This window comes from Loxodonta africana, chromosome 12, assembly GCF_030014295.1.
Source record: "Loxodonta africana isolate mLoxAfr1 chromosome 12, mLoxAfr1.hap2, whole genome shotgun sequence".
NCBI classification, from domain to species: domain Eukaryota; kingdom Metazoa; phylum Chordata; class Mammalia; order Proboscidea; family Elephantidae; genus Loxodonta; species Loxodonta africana.
Genome location: NC_087353.1, coordinates 97,251,099 through 97,273,688, shown reverse-complemented (window position 1 = coordinate 97,273,688; position 22,590 = coordinate 97,251,099). Strand labels below are relative to the sequence as shown.

Genomic DNA, 22,590 nt, shown 5'->3' with positions numbered 1-22,590 from the left:
CGCTATTCGTCTCTGGCCCCTGTTCTTCCGCGCGTGCCGTCCGCCCGGCGCCGGCTGGAGACCCCGCGGGGTTGCCTCGGGCCACTCGCCCCTCCTCGGGCCTATGCCGAGCGCGGGAGCGCATTTGGGCAGAGTTCCGCGCCGGAGCGCCCGGGCTGGGAGGGCTTCGCGGTGGCGAAGGGCGTCCCCTGAGGTCAGAGAGACGGCCTCCCCGCTGTCCGAGAGAAGGCGGAGGCGCAAAGGCCGGCTCCAGGCGCCACCCGGCTATCACGGCGGGGGCGGCCGCTGGGCAGGGCTCTTCGCCCGGCTAGACGCCGCGACACAACCGCTCGGCCAATCAGAGCGCTCCTTCCGCCTGCGGCCCGGCGCTCCAGTGACGCAAGAGGCTAACCTTCGCCCGCGGCCCTTTGGTGAAGACCCCTCCCGCGCTCGCCCGGCCCGTTAGCTGCGCGCCGCGCCTCTTGTGCGACGGCCCCTGGGCGGTGGCGCGTGCGGGCGCGGCCCTGGAGCGCCCCCTAGCGGCCCGGCGGGGCGCGGCGGGCGCGGCGCTGACCCGGAGGCGGCGGCGGCGGTGCCCGGATGGAGGCACGTCATTGTCCCCCGCCGGGCGGCTGGGCTGTGTGCGGCGGCGGCGGCGGCGGCGGCGGCGGCGGCGGCCGAGGGGGATGGAGCGAGCGCCGAGCCGGGTCAGGTAAGCTCCCGCCTCCTTCCCGCGGCTGCCGGCCGACGTGGGGCCAGCGGAGCGCCCCGCTCGCCTCAGCCGTAGCCGGCCCGGCCGCTCCTCAGCCCGGCCGGCGGCGCGGCCCTCCGGGAGCTGGCGCGGCCCCTCGCCCGCCGCCCCCTCCGCAGCCGCGGGCCGGCCGGGACCCCGCCGGGCCGGTGGCAGCGCCGTCGCCGCCCGCCCGAGCCCGGCCGCTGGGGAGGGGGCGGTGGCCGCCGCGGCCGGACGCCCGGAGAGCGGGGCTGCGCGGGGAGGCCGGACCCCCCCGGTTGCCATGGACACTGCTTTCCACCCCCGCCGGGCCCGAGCCCGCCCCCTCGCCGGGGGGCCGGGCCGGCGTCTGCGGGCGGCGGGCGGCCGGGGTCTGGGCCGGGTGGGCGTGTGCCGGCCGCCGCCCGCGGAACCGTGGAGCCGGGGTCCCGGCTCGCCCGCCCCCCGCGTGGTGTCACCTCGGCTCCGGCGCCCCCGGGAGCTGCGGGCTCGCCTCCCCACCCCCACCGCGTCCCCCGAAGAGCGAACTTGGGCAGCCCGGGCGCCCCCGCCCCGGCCGCCGGCCCGCGCACCTGGCTGCCCCGCCGACTGGCCCACGCCTCGCGGGTAGGTGCGGGACGGCGGGGAGAGGAGGAGCCGGCCGGGCCGGGCGGAGCGTGCGCCGGAGCATGTGTGCCGCCGTCAGGTTCTTTATCTCCGGGGCAGGAGGAGCCCCGGCGGCCGGGAGAGCGGGGGACAGAGCAGCCTCGGAGGTTTGCAGTGAAACTTGGACGGGCCAGAAGTTTTATTATCCAGGACTTTAAACTCGCTGTGATGAGGGCGGTTGAAATTAGCCTTTGGTGCATAAGCTCTCTTATATCCAGGGAAACCTTGATGCTTTACTTGGTTGTGGGAAAACATGTTGGTTATTTCAAATAAAACCCCCAAACTGGTAGAAAAACTAGTTAGCGCCTTTTTTTTTTTTTAAAGGTAGGAACAGTATTCGTAGGAGCTTCCACATTTTTGTCGAGTTGCAGTTTTTTAAGAGTTGTGAATTTTTTAATTGAATTCTTTTACTGAATTATTCATTCAAAGTACATAGGGGATACGAGGAATCATTGTCACTCATTTGTTTTTACATAGGGTCACTTTCACTTTCTTTTCTAGATCTTTGGATTAAGTCTGCAGTATTTGGCTTATAAAGGTGTAAGGCTAACGTTTTATTTTAAAAAACCAAAAACCCGAACCCGTTGCCGTCGAGTCCATTCCGACTCATAGGGACCCGGAAGGACAGAGTAGAACTATCCCATAGGGTTTCCAAGGAGCGCCTGGTAGATTTGAACTGCTGACCTTTTGATTAGCAGCCATAGATCTTAACCACTATTCGTCCTGGGTTTCCTTGTTTACTTAAGTATAATGAAAATCGAGGTTGCGTCTTTTTAAAGCATGTGTGTGTGTGTGTCAAAGTGGAAATGCAGCAAGAACGTGAGTTACATTGTTTACGAGAAACTAGAGTGTAACAGTTTATTTTTCACATGTGTTGATATTATTGCACCAAGGTATGTGGAGTGCCACGATGTTTAAATAGCTATGTGTGTGTATATATGTATATATATATGTCTTTCTTCTAATGAAAAAAACAATTCGTTGTAGTGTTTGGTTACTGCAAAGATGAAATACAAGGGGCTAAGAATTTTAAGACTTTTGAATAAAAGATTGTATTTAAAGCAAAGGAGACAATTGTAAGGTTGATGGCCTTATTCCTCCACATGCATCCAACTGTGATCCATGCATGCTAACTTTTTAAATCACGCCGTTGTAACTTCGTTTCTCATCAGAAGATGTTGAGAGAAATTTTAACTTTTCTTTGAAGTAGTTGCTTGGAAGACTTGATATTTATGACAGTAAGTTTTGAAGCTTTACTGAGTAAAGAACATGTACATAACCTGATCATTCCTGAGTCCCACACAACATTGTTTGGTGTCTAGAAAGGTTATTTCTGAGGCAGATGGAGTTTAGTTTGATACCTGTGGGTTTTAGGATAAGAATTTGAGTGGCTGAATATACAAAGGAAGAAGGTACGGTTTTTGTCTGTCTTCCCAAAATTACAGTGCTATACAGTTACTGATGACTGAATTGTATGCTTTTGTTAATTTCTTTTTTCATTTAAGAGATCTTTTCCATCTCAAAACAGTAATTGGAGCAAGTAAAATGGTTTGTATTTGATCATTTATTAATGATTATCCTGAAGGGATGTTTATCCCAGGAAAATAAAGGTTTTTGCTGCTCTTTAACATTACCGTAAATAAGGCTGGATTAATTTTTTAAATTACCCTCTTTTGGCTTTCATATTCTTTTCCTTCTCCTTCTCTTCCTCTTTTGTTTTCTTCTGTCCCCCCCCCCAAGTTTCATAATTTAACTGTAAAGTGGGGAAAGTAAACTTCATTTAGGTAATATTGCTCAAGCTTTTTCCCTGAATGAGGCTTACGTGTGTGAGACTGACTAAAAATTTCAACTCAGTTTTACTATATAAATAGTTTTTGTTATTGCACCACTTCGGAGTACTGCAGTTTTACTTTGTAGACTGTGTGTTTCTCCAGTTTAAACTGTCTTGCCTTCAATAAAACTCTTTGCTTTTGTTTAAAAAAAATTCATTTTAGTTTTTCTCCATTTATTGAAATCTAATTGCTATCTGCTTTTCTGTTTCCAAGGAGCCCTGGTGGCACAGTGGTTAAAAACGCATGGTTGCTAACCGAAAGGTCAGCGGTTTGAACCCACCAGCCACTCCGTGAGAGAAAGATGTGGCAGTCTGCTTCCATAAAGATACACAGCCTCGGAAACCCTGTGGGCAGTTCTACTGTGTGCTGTGGTGTCATTGTGAGTCAGAATCGACTTGACAGCAGTGGGTTTAGTTTGGTTTTTTTTTTGCTATTTCCATATAAGATTCCAATTTTTTTTCCCAAGGTTGTGCTTTTTTTTAATGATAATCTGAATAAAAAGTTATAAACAACTAAATTGAGGCATTTGAAAAACAAACTTACCGTGAAGAGCCAGTGCACCATAACAGTTGTTTGTTGAGATGGGAAGTACGTGGATACTTTTGTTATTATCCTTTGTACTTTATAGAGATACTTTTAAAGAATATTTTAAAGGCTATTCCTTCTTCAGAGTTCTTTTTTGAAGGATTAAATGAGATACTGTACATAAATCACTCAGCACAAAACCCGTTGCGGTCAAGTCAATTCCACCTCATAGTGACTCTATAGGACAGAGTAGACCTGCCCCATAGGGTCTCCAAGGAGTAGCTGGTGGATTCCGACTGCTAACTTTTTGGTTAGCACCTGAGCTCTTAACCGCAGTGCCAGCAGAGCTCCCACTCAGCACAGGTTGGTGCTGAAGGCCAATGTTAGCTACTTTCCGTCTCCAGAACCACGTGAAAGTCTTCTGTGTGCCAGTTCCAAACCTGTTGAGGTTGAGTCAGTTCTGACTGATGCTGACGCTATAGGACACAGTAGAACTGCCCCATGGGGTTTCTGAGGAGTGACTGGTGGATTCGAAGTGTTGGCTTTTTGGTCAGCAGCTGAGTTCTTAACCACTGTGCTGCTAGGGCTCTCCGCATACCTGGTCAGGGGATATAAATAAGAACAGGATGGAAAGTAACAAAAGGGCTGTGCAAAGTGCTGAAGTACTACCAGAGAAATCAGCTGTAGAAGCACATGGGACAGGTTTCTAACCAAATCCAGGGGAAGGGAGCTTGTCAAGGAAAGTTCCTGGAGAAAATAAATTCTTAACAGAGAAGTGGAAGTGTTAACTGGCAGGAGGTGGAAGAATGGAAGACACAAGAGAAAAAAGAGTGGCCTATGTGGAGTCCAGAGCGAGCAGAGACTGGAACTGAGCTCTGTGTGGCGGGAATATAACCCGGGGAGTGTGCAGAGAGGTTACTAGGTCAGACGTTGCCAAGTCTAGGTGTTAGGCAGCCGGATTTGGCTGTGGGGTTGGGGGAGGGTACTGTTTTTCAACGCTAGCTGCCATTGGGCAGTTTTGGGAGCATTCCTAAAACTGTTCTGCTAACTAGGTGATGTGGCTTGGAGGAACCCCAGCTGGGAATGTTGGACCTGGCTCCATAGCCCCAGCAGCTGAATAGTTTGGGTTACACTTGCTTCATTTTATAGACCCTGTGGATGTGTGTGTCTGATCTCTCATAGGTTCATTTTGAAAATTAATGTATATACAGTGATTAACAGTGTCCAGCATATTGAAAATGCCCAATTAGTGGTAGCTGTAAGATTTAAAAATAGTATTCAGAGAGACAATTATAATTAAATACTTTTTTTAACATGCGTTTGTGCTCAAGTCTGAAGTCACTAGTGTCTTACGGACTTCATTAAAAAGGTTATACATGCCATCTAAATGAATCTTTCCAGAAAAATGTGTTTGCTGTAAAGATGAGACTGTCTATAATATTTTAAAATGCCCATAAAACAATGTCATTTTGGACTTTTAGTTCAGAATAAAAGATTTTCTCTTCCTGTAGTTGAGATGTTTTCCTGAGGAATCGTATTCAGATTGAAAATTTAGTCAAATGTGCCAGTGCATGTAACGTGCCAGTTTTAAGTACTAGAGAGAAAAAACCAGGCACTTGTAAATATATAGAATTGGACATTGATTGTAAACTGAGATATCACACTTTTAGGGGGGATGGAATAGAAAAGGATCTTGTAATCAAGTACTTCATTGAAGGTTTTAAAATAGAAAATGTGGACACGTTCAGGGTAGCACAATGCTAATTGTCCCAAAGAAACTATTGCAGAACTGCTAGAGAATACTATTGCTTTTGTATTTGGGTGATTTGTTTGAAAATAATTAGAAGTGGCTAGGATAATTTTCCCAGATCTAGCGGTAGAACAAATAGATTACTTTCCTCATGTTATGAAACAAACGTGTGCTTCTCGTCTCTTGCAGAGTTGAACAATGACCATAGTTGACAAAGCTTCTGAATCTTCAGAACCATCAGCCTATCAGAATCAGCCTGGCAGTTCTGAAGCAGTCTCACCTGGAGACATGGATGCAGGCTCTGCCAGCTGGGGTGCTGTGTCTTCGTTAAATGATGTCTCAAATCACACACTTTCTTTAGGACCAGTACCTGGTGCTGTAGTTTATTCAAGTTCATCCGTACCTGATAAATCAAAGCCATCACCACAAAAGGATCAAGGTACTGTTTTTAGAAAGACAGGATCATTACCAGAAACTCCTGTATGAATGCTGTCAGTGGGTTGGTAGTTTCACAGAAGGGCTTATTTTGCAAAACGTATCGCCTGCTGAGCGGCCAGCAGAGTTAGATTTTTTGGCAGGCTTCGTTTTCCGCAGCTGCTTGTACACGATCAGCACGTGTATCACAACAGGTAAGATTATTCTTAGTTACTGAGATGTTTGCAGTTAGTCTCTTCCTAAATTTTATCTTGGTGCGAATTGAGATGGGCAATCATTATGTTAATTAACTTGTCAATTAATTAGTAGTTATTATAGTTCGCTAAGTAGATGTCTGTCTTACAAATTTAAAGATGTTTTAAAAGATGGCTGCGTTTTGACAATGGGCTCTATCCACATTTTTTTTGCCTGTTAAAATCATCTGGAGTAATTTTTCTTTTTGAAAGAGAATAGATAATATATTTGTTAAAACAGTATAAATGCTGTTACATTTGTTAAAACTTTCTCAGATAAATAAAACATTGACACTTTTAATTTGTACTTAAAAGTTTTTGAATTTGAAGGCTTTGAAATGCAAAGACAGGTAATAGAATTAGCTCCTACTAGGAAAGTTGTTTGGCTTAGTTTTCCTTAGAATCGTTTGAACCTTGTTTGGTTTTCAGTCCTCTTACCAAACCAGACTCATTCCCTTTGAGTTGATTCTGACTCACAGGGACCCTATAGGGCAGAGTAGAACTGTCCCATAGGGCTTTCAAGGAGTGTCTGGTAGATTTGAACTGCTGACCTTTAGGTTTGCAGCCAAGCTCTTAACCACCATGCCACCAGGGCTCCTGAGTCCTCTCAGTAAGTGTGATACTGTGATTTGGAGATTGGGTCACAGGAAGCATTTCCGTCACAAACACAAACAACTGAATGTTACACACAGAGGTTTAAAGTCCTTTGGCTCCCTCACCACCGGGAGTTTCCCACAGGGCACCTTCCTCCACAGACTCCAGCTTCCTGCCGTGTTGCTTGGGCTCCTCTCTCTTTCCCTTAGGACTTCCTTCACATCTTCTTGCTTCTCCCTTTTCCGGGTTGTTTGTCCCACTCTCTGTAGGTTCATTACTTGTTACCTGATATTGCTTCCCATTCCCCACTGTGCTGAAGCCTACGTTTGCTTGCTAAAATGCTCACCAATGCCTGTGTTTATAGAGAACCACCTGTGGCAGTCTCACCCATTAGTAGCACCCAGGAACTGGAAAGCCTTTGAAAAATTAATCTCGCTATGAATGATTAGGAACTTTCCTAAATAAGTTGTTTTTTCTTGAGCTGCACCTGAGTTCTAGTAATGTGCTTAGTCATTAGTAAACTGTTAAAATTCTTAAAAAGAGATAAAACCTTCTAAAACTGAATATAGTAGCCCTCCCCCTTAGCCATGGTTTCACTTTCTGTGGTTTCAGTTACCTGTGGTCAACCATAGTCCGAAAATGTTAAACGAGTAGCGTGATGAAATCTCACTTTGTCCGGCCCGGAGACCACATTCACATAACTTTCATTATAGTATACTGTTATAATTGTTCTATGTTATTATTAATGTTGTTAATCTCTTACTGTAGCCAATTTATAAATTAAACTTTATTATAGATACGTATGTATGTATAGGACAAAGCAATACATACAGGGTTAGGTACTATCTGAGGCGTCAGGCATCCACCTTCGGTCTTGGAGGGCATCCCCTGTGGATAAGGAGGGAACTTATAAGTGTGATGTGGTGGTGCCCAACATCCAGAGTTCAAAGCCTGTTTCCTTACTGGCAACATGGGAGGGACAATATATTAGGCCTTAAAATCGAGACTGTTGGGCTAGTTAGGGCTCAGTAAGTGAGATGTTGGCAAGGATGACAGTGATGGTAGGGGTACTGAATATACGCATCCATAGCAAGTGTTATAGGGAATTGACTTATCCTGTACTTTCTAATTATGGTGGGTTTTTTTGGTTTGTTTTTAACTTTTTACTGTGGAAAATTTTAAATAGATATAAAAGAAGAGAGACTATTAGGAACTCTCATGTACCCAGCAGCCAACTTTGACATTTATCAACTCATGGCCAATCTTGTTTCATCTATACCTCTGCCCGTTCGCTCTCCCACCCCAAATTATTTTAAAGCAGATCCAAGATTTCACATTTTATCTGTAAGTATTTTAATGTGTATATCTAAAAAATAAGGATTTAAAAAAAAATGTCTTTATGTAAGAATCTAGTCAATGTTCAGATTTCCCTGGTTGTCATACAGTTTTTTGACAGTTGGTTCAAATCAAGATTCAAACAAGGTCTACACTTTGTATTTGGTGGGTATGTGTCATAAATTGCCTTTCATCTCTGAATCCCCTTCTTTTTTGGCTCTTGCAATTTATTTATTGAAGAAATCAAATCATGTAGAGTTTCCCGTGTTCGTTCTTTTTAAAATTTCCTTTTCTTTCTTGTATTTCCGGTAAACTGGTAATAGGATTTAGAGTCTGGATCAGATTCAGGCTTGATGTGTTGCTATTTATTTAGCCTTAGAGGCATGCCAGGCTTTGTTTTTAAATATCTGTTGTTTATTTTTCTAGTCCTAGGTGATGGCATTGCTCCTCCACAAAAAGTTCTCTTCCCATCTGAGAAGATCTGCCTTAAGTGGCAACAGACTCATAGAGTTGGAGCCGGGCTCCAGAATTTGGGCAATACCTGTTTTGCCAATGCAGCCTTGCAGTGTTTAACTTACACACCGCCTCTCGCCAATTACATGCTATCACATGAACACTCCAAGACATGTAAGTGTTGGTGTCACTGTACGTTTGTGGTATTGTGGTATGCTAACCTACTTCCATTTTAATCTGAAATGAAAGGAAAGAATTAAGCTGAGAATTCTATGATCACTTAGAGGTTGGTTTGTATTCTTTCAAAAACCCAAGAGGAACTCTTAGGATTTGTGTTCACCTAGCATAAAAAGCATTTTGCACCCGATTTGACCTGTGAAATTATTTAAAAAGAAATATATGTTATAATCACTTTGGATTTCTGAATTCTGTGGTGATTTTCTGCATGTGCTAAAAAATGTAGCATAGATCTCTGACGCCAACAGCTTGGGACGAAGCGGGGTTAAGACCCTGACTCTCCTGGCAGAGATCCTGTGTTGTAACGCTTCATTCATTTACAGGCTGATAAGCCCTAGAGGTGAGGAAACCTCTTGTTGTTGTCCCAGCCTCCTTGAAACAGGACTCCCTTTTGAGTGTGACAGTTCAGTCTTCAACCTAAAGGGCAGGACATCAGTTAAAACATCATAGTGTCTCTAATTAGGTGAACGCCAACTCAGTGGTTGACTGAGAAAAGGCAGACTTTGGAACATATCCATGTTTTGAGGTTTTGACCTTCTACATATATTGTGTATTGTCTTTTGAAGAGCATCCTTATGAATGAAATGTCCCTGTCCCTAAGTCTGAATTAATCCGCAGATTTGTGTATGTGTGTTCTGGTGCTGTTCATGAATTATCAGGGGGAAAAACCCCTTGGTTTCTTTTAGAGTAGTTCTTTATTTAATGATGAATTTAAACTGATTCTTTTAAACTTTTTATCTCCAAAGAGCAAAGTAATACTTATAAAGAATTCAGAAAGTAAAGTTTAAAGAAACTAAAGGAAAATCACCTATAATCTGACCACCGAGAGGTGTTTGTTATGCCAGGGGGTTTGAATTAGAGTGAACATTCTCTTTGCCCTCATTTTCTCCCTTTCTGAGTCCATAATTCATTCCTCACAGACAGCTTTCCTATCACTTTTACGCTTAATGAAAGTAGGGTGTGGATGAAAACCCAGCACTGGCCCCTGGACAGCAGGAGAGGACCAAGACAAAAAGTCAGAAGCTGCTGGTGTCCAGAATTAGGTGCCTATCTTTTATGCTACTGGTAGTTTTTTTTTCTTCTGTTTTCCCTGCCCTCATGAGATATCATTGATACACACACACAAAAAAAAAAGGCACATATTTAAATACACAATTTGGTACATTTTCACATTTGTACACGTCCTTGAAACTATCACCACAGTTAAGATAATGAGTGTATCCATCACTCCCAATATTTCCTTATCACTCTTGGAAATCGCTTCATTCCCCTTCTCCCTACCGCTTATCCGCTCCACCCCAGGCAACCACTGATACGCTTTCTGTCACTGGAAATCAGCTTGCATTTTCTAGAATGTCATGTAAGTAAAATCATATAGAATATGTTCTTTTATTTTCTGGTGTCTCTCACTCAGCATAATTACTTTCATATTATTCCATTTTGTTGCATATATCATTAGTTCATGCCTTTTTTTTTTTTTTGCTGAGTGTATTCCATTGTATGGATGCACTGCAGTTTGTTTCTCCATTCACCTGTTGATGGACATTTGAGTTGTAAACAAGTTTTTATAAGGACGTATGTTTTCATTTCTCTTCAGTAAATATCTACAAGTGGATTGGCTTGATCCCATGGTAGGTGTATGCTTAACTTTTTAAGAAACTCCCAAACTGTGTCCCAAAGGGATTGTGGCATTTTACATTCACACAAGTAGTAACTGAAAGTTCCGTTTGCCCCACATCCTTCCTAGTACCTGTCGTGGTCAGTCTTTTCAGTGTTGGCCACTCTGACAGGTGTATAGTGTAGCAGTGTAATATTGTGGCTTTGATTTGTATTTCCCTAATGAATAATGAGGGTGAACATCCTTCAGGTGCTAACTTGCCATTTGTATATTTGCTTTGCTAAAGTGTCTGTTTAAATCTTTGCCCATTTTAAAATTGAGTAGTTTTCTTATTGTTGAGTTTTTAGTGTTCTTTATGTATTCTGGACATAAGTCTTTTTTTTTTATCAGATATGTGACTTGCAAATATTTTCTTAGTCTGTGGCTTATTGTTTCATTTTTTTAACAGTGTGTTTCGAAGAGCAGACACTCTCAACTTCTGAGAAATTCTGAGTCAATACTTTTTATCAGTCATGCTTTAGGTGTGGTTTTAAGAGCTCTTTTACTAACCAGAGGTCACAAAGATTTTCTCCTATTTTTCCTTCTTCAATTTTTCCAGCTTTAGCTGTACGTTGAGGCCTATGATCCGTTTTGAGCTAATTTTTCTTTGTGGTGAAGAATGGATCGAAGTCCATTTTTTTGCCTATGTGTATCCAGTTGTTCCCACACATCTTTGCGCCTTTGTAAAAAATTCAATTGCCCATTTATGTATGGATGTACGTCTGGATTCTCCGTTCTGTTCTATTGATCTGTTTGTCTATCTTGATACCATACCACAATGTCTTGATTACTAACCATATATTTACAAGTTTTGAAGTCAGGGAATTTTTCTAGCTTTGTTCTTCTTTTTCAGAGTTTTTGACCGTTCTTGGTCCTTTGTATTTCCAAATGAATTTTAGAATCAATTTCTACCAAAAAAAAATCCTGGGATTTTGATTGAAATTGTGTTGAATCTATAGATCAATTTGGGGTGAATCGACATCTAAACAATATTGTCTTCTAACTCACAAACAAGGTGTATCTCTCTGTTTATTTAGATCATCTTTAGTTTCTCTTAGCAATGTTGTACAGTTTTCAGTGTACAAGTCCTACACATCTTTTATCAGATCTATCCCTAAATATTTCATACTTCTGATAACTTTATAAGTGATATTTAAAATTTTTTTTTACTTCTGATTGTTCATTCCTAGAATATGGGAATACAGTTAATTTTTGTGTGTTAACCTTGTACCCTGTAACCTTCCTTTAACTCACTTATTAATTTTAGTAGTCTTTTTTTTTAAGATTCTTTAAGGTTTTATACAGAGATAATCATATAATCTATGAATAAAGACTATTTTACTTCTTCTTTTCCAGCCCATATGCCCTTTATTTCTTTTCTTGCTGTTTATACTGGCTAGGACCTCCATTACAGTATTGAATAAGTATGGTAAGAGTAGACACCTGTCTCTTTCCCAGTCTTAGGGGAAAAGCATTTAGTTTTTCACCATTAACTGTGATGTTAACTATAGGTTTTTTAAAGATACCCTTTACCAGGTTGAGTGTTTGAATGTTAAACTAACCTTGCATTCCTGAGATAAATCCCAGTACATCATGATTCTTTCTGTATATTGCTGTATTTGAGTTGTTAAAGTTTTTAAAAGAACTGCATGCTCACAAGGGATATTAGTCTATAGTTTCTTATGATCTTTGGTTTGAGCATTAGGGTAATGGTGGCATCATAGAATGTGTTTGGATGTATTCTTTCCTCTTTTGTTTCCTGGAAGAGTTTGTCTAGAATAGGTGTTTTTTCTTCCTTAAGTGTTAGGTAGATTTCATCAGGGAAGCTGTCTGGGCCTTGGAGTTTTCTTGGGTAGGTTTTTAACTACATATTTAATTTCTTTAATAGATATAGGGCTGTTCAGGGTATATATTTTTTCTTTAGGGAGCTTTGGTAGTTTGTGTCCTTTGAGGAATTTATCTTAGTTGTTGAATTTATTGGCATACAATTGTTCATAGTGTTCTCTTATTATCCTTTTACTTCCTTTGAGACCTGTAGTGATTTCCTCTCTTCATTGCTGGTATTGTTAATTTGTGTCTCCTCTTTTTTCCTGATCAGCCTGACTGGAGGTTTATTAATCTTACTGATCTCAGAGAATTGGCTCTTGGTTTCATTGGTTTTCTTTTTTCTATTTCATTGTTGTTTGTACAGATTTTATTATTCATTTTCTTCTGCTTACTTTGGGTTTAATGTGCTCTTTTTCTAGTTTAAAGTTTTAGATCATTTCACTTGAGACCTTTCTTTTCTAATATAAGCCTTTAATGCTATAAATTTCCCTGTAAGGGCTGCTTTAGCTGCATCTTAAACATTTTGCTATGTCATGTATTAATTTTTATTCAGTTCAGAATACTTCCAGTTTCCCTTGTGATTATTTTGAAGTGTGTTGTTGAGTTGCCAGATGTTTGGGGATTTTCCAGAAATCTTCCTGTCACTGATTTTTAACTTAATTTCATTGTGGTTAGAGAACATATTTTTTTTTTTAACTATTTGAGTGAACCTTTTTAAACATGAGACTTGTTTTCTGCACCGTGTTCTGTTTTACCAAATGTTCCGTAAGCACTTAAGATGTGTATTCTGCTTTCATTGGTTGGAGTTCCTATAAATGTTTAGGGAGTTGATAGTGTTGTTGAGGTCTTCTGTGTCATTACTGCTTTTCTGTTTGTTAGGTCAGATTTTTGAGAGGGGGTATTGAAATCAATCCATAATTTGTGAATTTATCTATTCTTTCGTTTTATCAGTTTCTGCTTCAGGTATTTTGCAACTCTGTCATCTAAGATTGTTATGATCTTTTGAAAAAGTGACCTCTTTGCCATTGTGAAATGACCCTCTTTATCCCTAGCAGTCTTTGCTCCGTAATCCATTTTGTGTGATATTAACATAGCCACTCCAGTTTTCTTAGTGATTAATGTAAGCATGGTATATCTTGTTTCCATCTTTTTACCTTTAACTTATTTGTGTCTGTAGTTAAAGTGGATTTCTAGTAAATAGCCTATAGCTCGATCTTGCTTTTTTATCTAAGCTGACAGTCTCAGGCATTTTTTGGGGAAATTTAGGCCATTCACATTTAAGGAGATTCTTATATATGGTTGGGTTTAAATGTACCATCTTGTGATTTCTTTTCTACTTGTCTTATTTATTTTTTCTTGCCTGTTTCATCTTTTTTTTCCCCCTTTTGAATTGAGTACTTTCTATGGTATTATTTTCTCTCCTTTATTGGCATGTTTTATATAATACTGTTTTCTTTTTTGGTGATTGCTTCAGGATTTATAGTATACATTGTTAACTTACCACAGTTTACTTTAAAATATTATTCTACTTTATGTGTAGTATAAGAACAATATTGCAGTATACTTAATATTTTCCTTCTCCTGGCATCTGTGCTATTATTGTCATCCATGTGACTTTTACATATGTTATAAACTATATATTTTTTTATATATTGTATTGTTGTTGTTTTTGCTTTAAATAGCCTTTATATAATTTTTTAGTTTTGCTTTAAGTAGTCTGTTAAAGAACTTTAGTCTTTTAAAAAATTTTATTATCTACTTGTTTACTGTTTCTGCTGCTTTTCATTCCTTTGTGTAGATCCAGATTTCCATCTGGTATCTTTTTCATACATGAAGGACCTCTCTTACCTTTTCTTTCTGGTTATGAATTCGTTCTGGGTGTTTTGTTGCTTTGTTTTGGTCAAAAGGCTTTATTTTGCCTATTTTTAAATTAAACTTTTTATTTTTAGGTAACTGTATGTAGATTCATATGCAGTTTTAAGAAACAATGCTGAGATCCCGTGTACCCTTACCAGTTGCCCCAGTGGCAACACTTGCAAAACTATGATTCAGTATCTCAACTGGGATATTGACATTGATACAGTCAAGATACAAAACATTTCCATCACCATAAGGAGGATCCCTTATGTTGTCCTTTTATAGCCAAGCCCACATTCCTTCCGCCCTGACCTCCTGTTTAAGCCCTGGCAACCACTAATCTACTCTCCATCTCTCTAATTTTGTCACTTGAAAATGTTATATTGAATTAGATAGTATGTAACCTTTTGAGATTGGATCTTTTTCACTCAGCATAGTTCTCTGGAAATTCATCCAGGTTGTTCCTTTTTATTGCTAAGTAGTAGTCCATTGTGTGAATGCACATAGCTTGTTTTAACTGTTCACCTGTAGAAGGACACCTGTTTTCTGTTGTTGTTGTTTCGTGCCATCAAGTCGATTCTGACTCATAGTGACACTGTGCACTACAGAACGAAACACTGTCCGGTCCTGAGCAGTCCTTACAATCATTGTTATGCGTGAGCTCATTGTTGCAGCTACCGTGTCAATCCACCTCATTGAGAGTTTTCCTCTTTTCCGCTGACCCCATACTCTGCCAAGCATCATGTCCTTCTCCAGGGACTGATCCCTCCTGACAACATGTCCAAAGTATGTAAGACACAGTCTCGCCATCCTTGCCGCTAAGGAGCATTCTGGTTGTACTTCTTCCAAGACAGATTTATTCGTTCTTCTGGCAGTCAATGGTGTGTTCAGTATTCTTCGCCAACACCACAATTCAAAGGCATCAATTCTTTGGTCTTCCTTATTCATCGTCCAGCTCCCACATGCATATGATGCGATTGAAAATACCATGGCTTGGGTCAGGCGCACCTTAGTCTTCAAGGTGACATCTTTGCTCTTCAACACTTTAAAGAGGTCCTTTGCAGCAGATTTACCCAATGCAATACGTCTTTTGATTTCTTGACTGCTGCTTCCATGGCTGTTCATTGTGGATCCAAGTAAAATGAAATCCTTGACAGCTTCAGCCTTTTCTCCGTTTATCATGATGTTGCTCATTGGTCCAGTTGTGAGGATTTTTGTTTTCTTTATGTTGAGGTGCAATCCATACTGAAGGCTGTGGTCTTTGATCTTCATTAATAAGTGCTTCAAGTCCTCTTCGCTTTCAGCAAGCAAGGTTGTGTGATCTGCATAACTCAGGTTGTTAATGAGTCTTCCTCCAGTCCTGATGCCCCGTTCTTCATATAGTCCAGCCTCTAGGATTATTTGCTCAGCATACAGATTGAATAGGTATGGTGAAAGAATACAACCCTGACGCACACCTTTCCTGACATTAAACCAATCAGTATCCCCTTGTTCTGTCCGAACAACTGCCTCTTGATCTATGTAAAGGTTCCTCATGAGCACAATTAAGTGTTCTGGAATTTCCATTCTTTGCAGTGTTATCCGTAATTTGTTATGGTCCACACAGTCGAATGCCTTTGCGTAGTCAATAAAACAGAGATAAACATCCTTCTGGTATTCTCTGCTTTCAGCCAGGATCCATCTGACATCAGCAATGATATCCCTGGTTCCACGTCCTCTTCTGAAACCAGCCTGAATTTCTGGCAGTTCCCTGTCGATATACTGCTGCAGCCGTTTTTGAATGATCTTCAGTAAAATTTTGCTTGCATGTGATATTAATGATATTGTTTTATAATTTCCACATTCGGTTGGACCACCTTTCTTGGGAATAGGCATAAATATGGATCTCTTCCAGTCAGTTGGCCAGGAAGCTGTCTTCCATATTTCTTGGCAAGGACGAGTGAGCACCTCCAGCGCTGCATCTGTTTGTTGAAACATCTCAATTGATATTCCATCAATTCCTGGAGCCTTGTTTTTCGCCAGTGCCTTCAGAGCAGCTTGGACTTCTTCCTTCAGTACCCTTGGTTCCTGAGCATATGCCGCCTCTTGAAATGGTTGAACATCAACTGATTCTTTTTGGTGTAATGACTCTGTGTATTCCTTCCATCTTCTTTTGATGCATCCTGTGTCGTTTAACATTATCCCCATACAATCCTTCACTATTGCAACTCGAGGCTTGAATGTTTTCTTCAGTTCTTTCGGATTGAGAAACACCGAGTGTGTCCTTCCCTTTTGGTTTTCCATCTCCAGCTCTTTGCACATGTCATTATAATACTTTACTTTGCCTTCTTGAGCGGTCCTTTGAAATCTTCTGTTCAGTTCTTTTACTTAATCAATTCTTCCTTTTGCTTTAGCTGTTCGACGTTTGAGAGCAAGTTTCAGAGTCTCCTCTGACATCCATCTTGATCTTTCTTTCCTGTCTTTTCAGTGACCTCTTGCTTTCTTCATGGATGATGTCCTCGATGTCATTCCACAACTCGTCTGGTCTTCGGTCACTAGTGTTCAGTGCATCAAATCTGTTCTTCAGGTGGTCTCTAAATTCAGATGGGATATACTCAGGGTCATATTTTGGCTGTCGTGGACTTGCTCTGATTTTCTTCAGTTTCAGCTTGATCTTGCATATGAGCAATTGATGGTCTGTTCCACAGTCGGCCCCTGGCCTTGTCCTGACTGATGATACTGAGTTTTTCTATCATCTTTTTCCACAGATGTAGTCAGTTTGATTTCTGTGTGTTCTATCTGTTGGTGAAAGAAGGTATTTGCAATGAAGAAGTCATTGGTCTTGCAAAATTCTATCATTCGCTCTCCGGCATTGTTTCTATCACCAAGGCTGTATTTTCCAACTACCAGTCCTTCTTCTTTGTTTCCAACTTTGACATTCCAATCACCAGTAATTATCAATGCATCTTGATTGCATGTTTGAACAATTTCAGACTGCAGCAGCTGATAAAAATCTTCTCTTTTTTCATATTTGGCCCTAGTGGTGGGTACATAAATTTGAATAATAGTCGTATTAAGTGGTCTTCCTTGTATGCATATGGATATTATCCTATCACTGACAGCGTTGTACTTCAGGATAGATCTTGAAATGTTCTTTTTGATGATGAATGCAACACCATTCCTCTTGAAGTTGTCATTCCCAGCTTAGTAGACTATATGATTGTCCAATTCAAAATGGCCAATACCCGTCCATTTCAGCTCGCTAATGCGTAGGATATCGATGTTTATGCGTTCCATTTCATTTTTGACCATTTCCAATTTTCCTAGATTCATACTTCGTACGTTCCAGGTTCCAATTATTAATGGATGTTTGCAGCTGCTGCATCTCATTTTGAGTCGTGCCACTTCAGCAAATGAAGATCCTGTAAGCTTTACTCCATCCACGTCATTAAGGTCGACTCTACTTTGAGGAGGCAGCTCTTCCCCCAGTCATCTTTTGAGTGCCTTCCAACCTGGGGGGATCTCACCTTCCAGCACTGTATCAGACAGTGTTCCGCTGCTATTCATAAAGTTTTCACTGGCTAATACTTTTCAGAAGTAGACTGCTGGGTCCTTCTTCCTAGTCTGTCTTAGTCTGGAAGCTCAGCTGAAACCTGTCCTCCATGGGTGACCCTGCTGATACCAATACTGGTGGCATAGCTTCCAGCATCACAGCAACACGCAAGCCCCCACAGTATGACAGACTGACAGACACATGGGGGATCTGTTTTCTAGTTTTTGAATATTATGAATAGAGCTGCTATAAACATTAGTGTACAGGTTTTTATGTGAACACAAGTCCTCCTTTCTGTGGGGTACAATTGCTGGGCATATGGTAGTTGCTGGTTTAGCTTCATAGAATCAGCCAAACTATTTTCCAGAGTGGCTGTACCATTTTACGTTCCCACCAGCAATGGATGAGAGTTCCAGTTTGTTTGCATCCTTGCCAGCTTTGGTGTTGTCACTGTTGTTTCATTTTAGCTGTTCTGATAGGTATGTCGTGGTATCTCCTAGTGGGTTTAATTTGCATTTCCTTGATGCCTAAAGGTGTTGAACATCTTTTCATGAGCTTATTTGCCATTCATACATCCTCTTTTATGTCTTTTGCCCATTTTCTATTGCAGTCCTTGTTGTACAGTTGAGTTTTAGAGTTCTTTATATAGTCTAGGTACTAGGCTTGTGTCAGTTATGTGGTTTGCAAGTATTTTCTCCCAGTCTAGGACTTGTCTTTTAATCCCCTTAACAGGGTCTTTCACAGAGCAAAAGTTTCTAACTTTGATGAAATCTAATTTATCAGTTTTTCCTTTTATGAATTGTACTTTTAGTGTCAAATCTAAGATTCTTTGCCTAGTCCTAGATCCTGAATTTTCTTTTATGTTTGTTTTTTCCTAAAAGTTTTAGAGTTTTTACATTTAATCCCTGATCTGTTTTTGGTTAATTTTTGTATAAAGTGTGAGGTTTAATTTGAGGTTAATTTTTTGCCTGTGAATATCCATTTGCTCCGGCAGCGTTTGTTGAAAAGGCTGTCTTTCTTCCATTGAATTGCTTTTGCATCTTTATAAAAAATCAGTTGGGCATATTTATATGGGTCTATTTGTAGGTTTTCTATTCTTTTGTATTATTGTGTGTGTCGATCCCTCCACCAGTACCACATAGCCTTGCTGTAAGTACGTAATATGTCTTGATATCTGAGGGAATGATTCCTCCCACTTAATTCTTTTTTCAAAGTAGCTTTAGCTCTTTTGGCTCCTTTGTTTTTTCATATAAGTTTTAGAATAATCTATATCTACAAAAAAATCTAGCTGGGATTTTCATAGGAATTGCATTAAACCTGTAGCTCCATTTGGGGAGAATTGATGTCTTTACCGTGTTGACGTTTTCCATTCATAAACGTGGTATGTCTTTCTGTTTATTTTGGTCTTTTATTAGTATGGTTTAGTTAGTTTTCAGCATATAAATCCTGTACATGTTTTGTCAGATTTACACCTAAGAATTTTTTTTCTTTAGTGATTTTAAGTGATGTTATATTTTCAATTTTTGTGTCCATGAGCTTATTGCTATTATAGAGTTAATTGATTTTTACATGTTGGTCTTGAATCTTGTTACCTTGCTGAACTCACTTATTCTAGGATTTTTTTGTAGATTCCTTTGAATTTTCTATGTAGACAATTGTGCCATGTGCAAATAGGGACAGTTTTCTTTATTCCTTATTGATTTGTATGCCTTGTATTTTATTTTCTTGCCGTATTGCTCTGGCCAGAACTTCTAGCACTATGTTGAATAAGATTGGTAAGAGTGAACATCCTTGCCTTGCTTCTGAGCTTAGGGAAAGAGCATTCAGTCTTTTACCATTAAATATGATGTTAGCTGTAGCTTTTATAGTAGATGCTCTTTATCAAGTTAAGGAAGTTGGCCTCTATTCTTATTTTTCTAAGAGTTGTTATTATGAATGAGTGTTGAGTTTTGTTAAGCCGTGTTTCTGCATCAAACTGATATGATCATTGGTTTTTCTTCTTTAGCCTGTCAATATGATGGATTACATTGGTTGATTTTCCAATATTGAGCTCCTTTGTATCCCTGGAATAAACCTTACTTGGTCATGATGTGTAATTCTTTTTACATATTGCTGAATTCTATTTGGTAATATTCTGTTAAGGATTTTTATATCTATATTCATGAGCAATATTGGTCTGTAATTTCCTTTTTTTCTACTGTTTGGGTATCAGGGTAATATTAGTTTCATAAAATGAATTGGGATGTGCTGTTTTCTGAAAGAGATTGTGTAGAATTAGTGTTAATTCTTCTTTAAACATTTAGTAGAATTCTTAAACATCTGGGTCTGGAGATTTCTCTTTTTTTTTTTTTTAGTTTTTAAATTACAAACTCAATTTCCTTAATAGGTATGTTGTTGTTAGGTGCCATTGAGTCAGTTTTGACTCAAAGAGACCCTGTGTCAACAGAATAAAACACTGCCTGGTCCTGCGCCATTCTCACAATTGTTGCTGTGCTCAACCCCATTGTTGCAGCCACTGTGCCAGTCCATCTCGTTGAGGGTTTTCCTCTTTTTTGCTGACTGTCTACTCTGCCAAGCATGATGTCCTCCAGGGACTGATCTCTCCTGATAACATGTCCAAAGAATGTGTGACGTAGTCTCACCATCCTTGCTTCTCAGAACATTCTGGTCGTACTTCTTCCAAGACAGATTTGTTCGTTCTTTTGGCAGTCCATGGTATATTCAATATTCTTTGCTGACACCACAATTTAAAGACGTCGGTTCTTCTTAGGTCTTCCATATTCATTGTCCAGCTTTCACATGCATATGAGGGTATTGAAAACAGCATGGCTTGAGGCAGGCATACCTTAGTCCTCAAGGTGACATCTTTGCTTTTCAACAATTTAAAAAGGTCTTTTGCAGCTGATTGCCCAGTGCAGTGCGGCTTCTGATTTCTTGACTGCTGCTTCCATGGGTGTTGATTGTGGATCCAAGTAAAATGAAATCCTTGACAGCTTCAGCCTTTTCTCCGTTTATCATGATGTTGCTTATTGGTCCAGTTTTGAGGATTTTTGTTTTCTTTATGTTGAGGTGTAATCCATACTGAAGGCTGTGATCTTTGATCTTCATCAGTAAGTGCTTCACGTCCTCTTCACTTCCAGCAAGCAAGGTTGTTTGTTGTATTGTGGGGGTGTGTGTTGCTGTCATGCTGGAAGCTATGCCACTAGTATTTAATAGGTATAGAGTTATTCAGATTATTGATTTTTTATTAGGTAAAAAACCCTTTTTTTTTTTTTAAGTTGTATTAGTGTGGTTTTGTTTTTTTTTTTTTTTTAAGGAATTGGCCTATTTTTTCTACGTTGTAAAATTTATGTATGTAGAGCTATTTGTAGTATTCTCTTATTATGCTTTTGATGTCTGTAGGGACTGTAGTGATATCCCATGTTTCATTCTGGATGCTGGTAATTTGTGTTTTCTGTTTTTGTTTTTCCTTTATTAGTCTTACTAGAAGTTTGTCAATTTTATTGATCTTTCCAAATTAGCTTTTTGTTTCATTGATTTTCTCTGTTTTTCTGTTTTCAATTTTATTGATTTCTACTCTCTTCACTCTCCTTCCATCTGCTTGCTTTGGGTTTATTTTGCTCTTTTTCTGGTTTCTTAAGGTAGGAGCTTAGATTATTGATTTGAGACTTTTTTCTTTTTTAATGTATATAGTTGGTTTTATAAATTTCTCTCTCAGCACTACTTAGCTACATACCAAATTTTTCGGTATGTTGTATTTTCATTTGGTTCCGTGTAGTTTTAAACTTCCCTTGAGACTTCCTTTTTGAGCCATGTGTTATTTAGAGGTGTGTTGTTTAATTTCCAAGTATTTGAAGATTTTCTTGCTACCTTTCTCTTAACTGATTTCTAGTTTGATTCCATTGTGGTCAGAGAACACACTCTTTAATTCTTACATTTTCGAAGGATGTTTTATGGCCCAGATGGGTTATTTTGGTATGTGTTTTGTGGACATTTTAAAACGAATACATGTTATGCTTTCATTCTGTGAAATGTCCTATAAACGTTCACTGGACTCTGTTGGTTGATTGTAATTGTTGACTTCTGTGTCTTTGGTGATTTTCTAATTGTTCAGTCATTGAGAGAAGTATGTTGAAGTCTCCAACTATAATCGTGGATTTGTTTGTCTTTTCAGTTCTATCAGTGTTTGATTCACGTATTTTGCAGCTCTTTTGTTGGGTACAAACACATTTAGGATTGTTGTGTTTCTTGATGCGTTGATCCTTTTATCATTATATGATATCCCTCTCTGTCTCTGGTACTTTCTTAGCTCTGAAGCCTACTTTATCTGATATTAATATAGTCACTCCTCCTCTCTTTTGATTAATGTTTGCATAATGTATCTTTTTTCCATCCTTTTACTTTCAGCCTGCCTGCATTGTCATATTTTAAGAGTTTCTTTTTCTTTTTTTTAAATTATGCATTTGTGAAAGTTTACAGAACAGATTAGTTTCCCATCCAGTAGTTTGTATATAAAGTGTTATATAACATTGGCTTCATTCCCCACAATGTGTTATTAGCATGCTCTCCATTTACATCCTAGGTTCCTCATTTCCTTTTGTCCTGATTGTCCCTTCCTGCCTTCCCATCTTTGCTTTTGGGCAAATGTTACCCTGTCGGTCCCATATAACTGATTATTCTAAAGAACACTATCCTCTTGGGTGTTAATTGTTTGTTTTATTGTCCTGTCTATGATTTGGCTGAAAGGTGGCCTCTGGGAGTGGCTTCAGTTCCAGTTCAGAGCTGTGCATAGTCTTGGAGGTTCCTCTAGTCTCTGTCAGACCAGTAAGTCTGGTCTTTTTTGTGAAATTGATTTTTTTTTTCTACTATTTTTTGAAGTGTGTTTCTTATAGTTAATGTACTTGGGTCATGTTTTTAATCTGCTTTGCAGATCCGTGTCTTTTAATTGGTATTTTTAGAATATTTA

At 40.1% G+C, this 22,590-nt stretch overlaps 1 protein-coding gene across 7 annotated transcripts in view; it reads left to right on the top strand.

Annotated features, from left to right (window-relative positions):
- The first annotated feature begins 628 nt into the window (after positions 1 to 628).
- Positions 629 to 22,590, top strand: part of USP42 (ubiquitin specific peptidase 42) — a 58,116-nt gene continuing 36,154 nt past the window's right edge. For 2 of the 7 annotated variants that reach the window (XM_064296022.1, XM_010596276.3), the window contains exons 1-3: positions 1,313 to 3,568; positions 5,654 to 5,903; positions 8,488 to 8,688. In XM_064296022.1, the coding sequence (XP_064152092.1) occupies positions 5,663 to 5,903; positions 8,488 to 8,688 (442 nt within the window). In that variant the 5' untranslated portion in view covers positions 1,313 to 3,568; positions 5,654 to 5,662. The other 5 variants (XM_064296020.1, XM_064296021.1, XM_023555957.2 and 2 more) reach the window with 5 other exon arrangements.